General features: G+C 41.0%; 1 protein-coding gene across 1 annotated transcript in view; it reads right to left on the reverse strand.

Annotated features, from left to right (window-relative positions):
• The window catches only part of SMAP2 (small ArfGAP2), a 45,865-nt gene extending 38,866 nt beyond the window's left edge, over positions 1-6,999 (reverse strand). The window contains exon 1 of the mRNA XM_045548138.1: positions 6,452-6,999. Within this exon, the coding sequence (XP_045404094.1) occupies positions 6,452-6,554 (103 nt within the window). The 5' untranslated portion in view covers positions 6,555-6,999. The remainder of the gene's footprint in view (positions 1-6,451) is intronic.
• Between the last annotated feature and the right edge of the window lie 1,638 nt (positions 7,000-8,637).

Below are 8,637 nucleotides of genomic sequence, written 5' to 3' on the forward strand. Positions count from 1 at the left end.
AAGCAGACACAATAAGAAAAGTTAGGCACTGTATGCTTAGAATGTAAAACGTGTGTTTTATGCAGATTCTTGCTTGGCATCTTTTTCATAGGGGATATCATTTGGAGGCATTGAGTCTGACTCCATAAGTAACTTCATCCCTTCTCTAGCCACAGGTAAATTCTATCAACATAACATACAAAGCCAGCTGCAATGTACATAACTAGTAGAGTGCTGCAGTCCACCAACTGCATGACATTATTTCCAAGATGGAATTTTCAGGCAGAAGAATAGAAACAGACAATGACTCATATGGTGAACAGTTATATAGACAACTATGCCCAAGAAAGCTGCCACCTACATACCATAATGACATCAGATAAAAAATGCAGAAGGAAGGTAGTTTTCTGATTTATCTGGAAACAAAAGATTTGCTGAAAAATATACTGAGAAATAAGACTGTAGCTACCTGTTTACATATCCTAAGCACTGAAAAACGAAGAATACATGTCAAATATTCAAAATATGACCTGCTTGAGCATAAGAGCATGTTTAGCCTCAAAAACCATCATCATTAGCTCCAGAAATGACATAATATCTACTAATGGCATTTCACTAGACTTTTCTAAGATAATTTAACATCCCATGAAGGTACACTTCAATGGAGATCTTGTGGGTACAATACTTACTATTCAGCAATTAGAATTTCATGCCTGCAATATTTATAATTCCATTTAAGTAGCAGGTGGACGTACAATACTAGGAGCTTCTTACACAACAGGGAGTCTAAAGCATAGTGCATATTCATAATCTCAATACCACAGAGCAAGTCAACTACAGAGCTATGGTTTTAACCTTACTGGCTCCTGACTACCTATCAAACTCTAGCCCTCATCGCTGCCTAACATGTAACCAAAATATACTAAAGAATCACAATCTTTCTGTCTCTCTCTCTCTCTCTCTCTCTCACACACACACACACACACACACACACAAACAAACAATACAGCACACCTTGGAGGCTCTCACATTGTTTCCTCTTCCTAGAATGCAAAGTCCCCTAAATTTGCATGGCAAAGTCCCCTAAATTCGCGTGGCAAAGTCATGCTTATCATTTAAGACACAGCCTAATTGTCTCTTTGAAGCCATGACTTCCTAAGACTTGTTTGCCCTCTTCAATGCTTTTATTTCTCCCTATGTACAATGCCATAATAATAATTACTACATTGCATCATTTATCTGTTTACACATCTGCTTCCCCATTAGACTGTAAGACATTTGAGACGAAAGACTGTATCTTTTAATCTATATGTCCTGCCTGATACAGTGTCTGACGCAAAGTAGGTGTCTAAGAAACATTTTCTGAGTGAATACATGTAGTGTGGGATCTCAGGCTTGCGAAGAGTTCCCCCTAAAAGACTGGTATGTGGTACTATATCTCACTGCCATCGAATGATATTTAAAGGACAAGGAGAACAAATAGGAAAGTATCTCCTAGGGAACAGGTTTAACAATGTTGATATTAAAAGACAATCTAATGAGGACTTTGATAAATTACTTTCAGTAAAACTGTGTCAATCTAACCATGACTGTCAGAGTTACGGTGTATTAGCTATAAAAATCCAGAAAAATTATTTGATCTTGGCTGGAGAACAGCATTTAACAACTAGAAATGGAAGCAGAACTTCTGCTGTCTAGATCTAATGGAATTTGCTTACTTCTCAAAAGATGCCACAGATAAAGCTATTATTTAAAAGCTTTTTCCTATAAAGCTATTATAGGAAAGTTCATGTTCTAAAGAATATTTAACAATCAATGATTTAGCTATCAATGGAAAACAAAAGTAAAACATAGCTAAAGATTAATTTACACGAGTTAAAATTTAGGACTACTATTAGAAAATTTCTACACAAAGAAATTCCCTAGTCTAACCTTTTATACAAGTTTGAAAACTCAGGAAACATCCAGAGACCATCCTCCAGGGTGCCATAAAGTACATTTGCAAAAATGCCAGAACTCCCATATAGAGGAAATGGTTTTGGCTTAAAGGCTAGGGAATTACTGGGTGAGTCATTCTAACTGTGGCTTCCAGTAACCAGAGTATTTTGAGGGAGTAAAGTCAAAAGTGAAACTAATAAAATCAAGATAAAACAAATATGATCAAAAGTGGTAGAAATAAATAATGCATATGTTTGAGTAACACATTAGTTTACAAGGCACTTCCATTTTTCAGACTAGGAAAATTGAGTAGACTTGATGTTGGAACACCCTGTTAAACTCCATTACCCTGCTTATTGTAGCTTTCTGACCTTTAACACACCACCTAACTTTCATGAGCTTCATTCTTTCAAGGTATTTTCTCAGGCTATCCCCAGGTTATCTTGGTTAAATTGAAAGATATTCTTAAGTAATTTAGAAGACAGCTGCTCTCATTGAAAACATCTTAAAAAGTGTTCTAGGCTCATAAGGCATACATAAACCCGACCTCTCAATTGGCAAAGATACAGAATAGTGGAAGGGACTGTAGACTTGATGTTGGAACATCCAGTTAAACTTATATGTATGTGCCTATGGGCCTAGGACACTTCAATGTGCATAGAGAACGTTCTCCATGTTATACCATTGATTGAAAAATGCAGGTGTCAAGAACTGTGGGTAATATGCTACTATTTGCATAAAAGCACTGCAAAGAAATATATTTAAATGTAGTTGTTTGTCTATGCATATATTATCTCTTAAAAGTCACATAAGAAATTGTCAACAGTAGTTGCCTCCAGGGAGGGAAAATGGTGGCTAAGGGATCAGAGACAGCAGAATGACTTTTCACTGTACACACTCCCTTTTGCACCTTTGAATTTTGAACCATATGAAAGTGCTACCTTTTTCAAAATAGTAAATTTAAATTTTAAAATATATAATGGAGTTGGAGAGGCAGTGGTTAGGTGATTTGAGGTGAAACACTGCAGAGACAGGATGTAGCAGAAGGGAAAAGTAAAAAATTATTACAACGTTTCTGTCAGACTCCAGAATTCTCTGCGCTGTTTCCCAGTCTGAAGTATAATACATATTCCTCAAGACCATCAAATTTCTTCCATTCTAGTTATTTGCCCATTAAACAGCTCTCAATTCCTCATAAACCTTGATACTGAGAGACGACTGTTCCAATAGTGAACACAAGTGTATTGGTCATCAGGTACAGTCAGCCCTTCAAACCTATGGGGTCCACATCTGTGGGTTCAACCAACCATAGATCAAAAATATTCCAGATAAAAATGGATGGTTGTGTCTTTACTGAACATGTGCAGACTTTTTTTTCTTGCCACTTTTCCCTACACAATACATAATGTAACTACTACTTACATAGCACTTATACTGCATTAGGTATTATAAGTAATCTAGAGATGATTTAAAGTATAAGGGAGGATGTGCATAGGTTATACACAAATACTACACCATTTTATATCAGGGATTTGAGCATTCGTGGATTTTGGTATGGGGGGGCAGGAGGGTGTCCTGGAACCAATCTTCCACAGAACCCAGGGATGACTGTAGGTCCTTTCATGGTGAATAAAATAGTGTCTAGTTTAAACCACAATCTCTGAAAAGGTTTCTTAGCAGTTATTCTAGACACACTGATAAAATCTGGAACTGCAGAGCTAGAGGCTAAACCTTGGACCAGTATGATCCCAAGTATGAGGGAAGTATGACCCATACCCAAAAATGGAACCCGACCTCAAATAGCCAGAGTTACCATTGACACATCTGGAATTTTCAGTAGTTTTGTCCTCTATCACTACTTAATCAGTCCAAAAATTTGCCCTAAAGGTCACATTAACTTGAGGGCTTTGGGTGAAAAGGAAACCACATCTTGGGCCTACAGCAAGTCAGAGAATTTTTTCTTTTTAAAGGCAGTACCAAAGTAGCTTCCTTTCCCACACTGAAATCACGCCAATGCCTTAGCAGTCCCAGAAACTGGTGAGCTTTGTGCTTAAGAGAGTTAAAAACCCCAGGACCAACAAAACTATTAAGTAAAAGGAACATATGCTTGTTCTCTACTGTGATGTTTAAACCACATAGAGTCAATTAATAAAGAAATACCATTCCTAAATAAGTATAAGATTTTAAAAATAAAGTCATTGTCAAAGAGTTATTTGGGGACATTGTAAAAATACCTGCACATAGGTCTGTAGTTCAGGCTACATCATCTGACTGAATATTAATGGATGAGCAACCACTCACCATAATCCTGTACAATTGGCTCTCAATTTTTAAAGAAAGGACACAAGGAACACAGATAAATAAACTCAAATCCAAATCTCACTTTAGCCAACAGTTTTTAGATTCCTCCTCCAATGAAATGTATTTTTTATCAGAGCTAACAGGTAACTTAATCTATTGATGAAAATGTCTTTTCCTTCCATCATCTGATGGTTATCCATATGATCATTACAACAACCAAAATTAGAAAACAGGAGGGGGAAAATGAGTGAGCGGGGTTGAAAGGGTGGAATGGGCAAGATAATTCACAAACTGAATAAACTGAGGCCTCAACAAATGCCTATTTCACATAAATAAAAGATAACTGACACATTGTCATCTCATTTTTAATACAATAGCCAAGTCACTGAAGCCACCATAGCAAAATGTAAAACTGACTTTTGCAAAGAAATTGTTTCAGGATCCAAGATTCTATCACCAACACCAGTTAATAAAGTTTATAAGCCAGCAGTTACTAGTTCTCATCAAGAAGTAACTAGTGTTTCATTACCTGATCCCCAGTAAGGCTATGGATAAAAAGCAACGGAAAATTTGGAGGAAGAAGTGATGAATCAACCTCTTTCTTCCATATGCCACGTTTTATTGGAATATGAGTAAGTATAAGAGTAATATGAGAAATGAGGGGGAGCAGGTGATACTAATCATCAAAATGGCATCTGACTCCCCAAATGTAGCAATGTTCATTCCAGTAGGTTACTTTACTGTGACTCAAGATCTGTCAACTGAGGACAAAAGGAATTTGAGTAAAGCCAAGAGCACATTTCCTAAATTTTAAACCACATCTTCTAATAGATCTAGCACAAGATCTAACAAGAATCAACCTATAAGAAATTAACCTTCTCAATATAAATTGATTCTAAAATGCTTTCTTAAATGAATTCTTGCTAATGCAAAAATTCAGGAAAGAAGTCTGGGGACCTGCTTTCCTAAAGGCACATTCTGTTTATCTATTGGAAAAGGTCACTAAAACATACTACTAAGTGTCTAAATCAATGTATCATTCCCCTGTTCTACTTATATGACCTCATTTTTCTAAAACAAAAGATAATTAAGTAAAATCATTGATTAAACAGGTACTTCATTTCTCAGATAAATAGAAATACATTTGAATCTTTGTTTTACAGTCACATGCCTAATATGCTATATGGCAAACAACCCTGGCAAATCCACTGCATTATAGTGGCCTTCAAAATATAACCGTTTCTCCCCAACCAAAAGGAAAAGAATTTTCCCAACTCCTCCAATTATATGCCAAAGAATTAAAAAAGAAAATAAGGAAACAAAATATTTATAAAAGCATGTATCTATAAATGTCAAGTACCAACATTTCACTAATTAAGCTTTCCCATAATACTGACTTCTAATTGTATCAAATCATGAATCTTTGAGGGCACGGCAAACAAAGACTAATTGATTCTGCCAATTTAAAATGATTATATTTCACTTTTAGAAGTATAATCACCAGAGAGGCAAGAAATTCATCGAATTCCCTTTCTCTCCACTGATTAGTCGGATCACGAACTACACAGCCAGAATCTGATAGTTTCTGCCACCACACATACATTAGGCCTCAAACGCACTCCACAATTCAGGGCTAGGCTGTCTAGAAATCCGCACTGTGTCACTGCATAAGGCAGTTTCCCACTGCACACATCCAGGAAGAAGAAAGCCACCTAAGTACTCTAACAGCTCTCACCAAGGCTGCAAAATGACAGAACGAGTTGCTAACCAAATAACACGCAGCAGCAATCATCACCTTTAAAAATCATTTAAGCAGTTTTCCTCTCCGCCATCTCACCTCCCTCCTTCTCCTCTCTTTTCTCTCTCTCTCTCTCTGCAGTTCATCCCCGGCTTTGCAAGTGAAAGGCTGTGCGTTCTGGACTGACAGCTGGCCCAGAGCTCATTCAGAGCCCTGAAACACAGACATTCTCACCTGAACACGCCAGGCCACTTCCTCCCCTTCCTGCCCCACCATCACCTTCCCACCGCCCGACACACACACACCCTCGAAACCTCTCCCCACACAAATACCCGAGCTGCAGAACACCTAGCAGGCTCAATTAGCAAGAGCAGCACGCGTTACCATTCAAAGATGACTTGGGCGGCCTAAGCTCCAGAAACCTCCCCGACACACACCACCCCCAAGGCACAGCCCGGCGGCTGGACCCCTTGCCCGTCAGGAGGGATGCGCTACCTTTAGACTGGCAGTCCGCACAAAACTTGTTATCCTCCTCCAGCAGCAGGTTGGCCAGGACCGCCTGGTACCGATCCACGTCCTTCACCGACTTGCCCGTCATGGCCAGGGTGCCGGCGGGGGCAGAGGGCGACGCGCCCTCCTCGCCCCCAGAAACCCCTGCCTCAGTCTGGGGGGAGGACCCCGGGTCCCCCGCCCAGGGGCACCTCCTGAGCGGGGGAGAGCCCTCTCCTCCCGCCCCACCCGGCGCCCGGGTCCGGTCAGCGGCGCCCGCCCCCCACCCGGCAGCCCCCTCAGTGCGACGCCCCCTGGCGGGCTTAGCGAAAGGCCCGAGAGCAGGGGAGGCTGCTGGACCACGGACCCTCAGCCCAGGCAAAGGAGCTCTAGGGCCTCCTGGGTGCTGGACGCAGAAATGACCCCCCGGCCTGCCTGTCTGCGGGTCGTGCGTCCCGCGCCTCGGTTTCCCTGGCAGCTGCTGCCTGCTCGGCCACCACCTCCGCAGCCTACTTCCGGCAGCTCTTCCTCTCCACCTCCGCCCGGCCCGGCCCGCGCATGCGCCCCGCCCCCACCGCTCGGCACTGGGCTCCTCTCTCAGCTCCGCCTCTCAGGAACCAATCCGGGGAGAAATGGGGGCGGGGGCGTAGGGAGGGTGGGCACGCCCCCTGCGTGTCCTTGGAAAAGAATGAATGGAGCCTGGCAGAAAGAGAGTAGACGGAATGGAAGACAGTGAAGGAAAACGACAACTAATATTTACTGAGCTCTTACTATGCACCAGGCACTGTGCTGAGCGCTTTACATGAATTATCCCAATATAATCCTCACAACAACTCTATGACTTCAGTACTTATCATCCTTATGTAACCTGAGAGTTGAGGATACCTCAAAGTCCTCCAGCATATTTTTTCCTTCAATAGTCAAATAGAAGGTACTAATCCAATAACCCAGGTTAAAGGGATGTCGCAGCCTCCCCAAGTTATCCGAGGATTCTGGTCACCTGTCACTTGGAATGCCTGCTCCCTCCGATATTCATGGCTTTTCTTTTGAGACTACGGGTATCTTTGGACATTGTTTGACCTGGTGCCCAGACAGTTTGTTTCTTCTTTCATTCCTTAAATTCTCACGAAACACTGAGTTTTGTGCACCAGAATTTTCCTGACGGTTACTTTGTGGGGGGCGATTACAGCATAGCACAGAACAGGCAACTGCTTAAAAATAACCATTAACATCATTGTCTTCCTGTCTCTTCATGGATCTAAAACAACAAAAACAAACAAAAATCAATGTCCAAAGCCATCCTTTCTACAGAGAATTTCTAGTGGCTGTCCTTTTCTTTAGGGATCCCACCTGCCATTTGGCTCCTGTTTTCATTCATTCATTCACTGAACAAATTGTTACTGAGAAACTTTTAAGTATCAGGCACTGTACTAGGGGAGAGAGGAATACATGATGCAATTTGTGGTTTTAAAACACTCTGGGCAGGTGCCTGTAATCCCAGCTACTGGGAGGTGGGGTGAGGCAGGAGGATCGTGTGAGGCCAGCCTGTGAGACCTCATCTCTAAAAAAAAAAAAAAAAAAAATCACTGGTAAGATCAGATGCTCAGAGTTATCTCTAGTGAAACCCTCTCCTCCATCGCTTTACTTTCTCCCAAGACCAGGCTCCCCTCAAAACTTTTATCTCATCAGAGGAAAACTAAAACTTTCTATAACTTTATTAATCAGAACAGTTCAATTCTCTATCCAAACCTCTTCTTTCTAGCCATGCCTAGGAGACTCGACTTTCATAAACACACAAGTTCATTACGGTGCATTTCCTGAGGAAAAAAACCCCTCAAAATAGGTATTACCATAACCATTTTCAGTTGAAGAAACAGAGGATCAAAATTACCCAGTTAATTGTGATGATTAGCTCAAGCCCTCCTCATCTTCATCCCTTCACTCTGTAAATAGTCTTCCTGCCTTAGTCTAAATCTAGTTAAATTAATCCTTCCTCCTGCTCTTGACAGAGCACTTTTAAATAGAAAATCTGATTGAATCATACTCTCCTGCTTAAAAGTCATTTAGTGGCTCTCCATTACCTGTGGCAGAGCTTCTCAAATTTTTCCATCTAGGGAGAGATTACATGTTCTGGTGGTTAAGCACACAGACTATGGGGCCAGAATGTCTGGGTTTAAATCCTCAGCTTAACC

This window comes from Lemur catta, chromosome 3 (genome assembly GCF_020740605.2).
Source record: "Lemur catta isolate mLemCat1 chromosome 3, mLemCat1.pri, whole genome shotgun sequence".
NCBI classification, from domain to species: Eukaryota; Metazoa; Chordata; class Mammalia; order Primates; family Lemuridae; genus Lemur; species Lemur catta.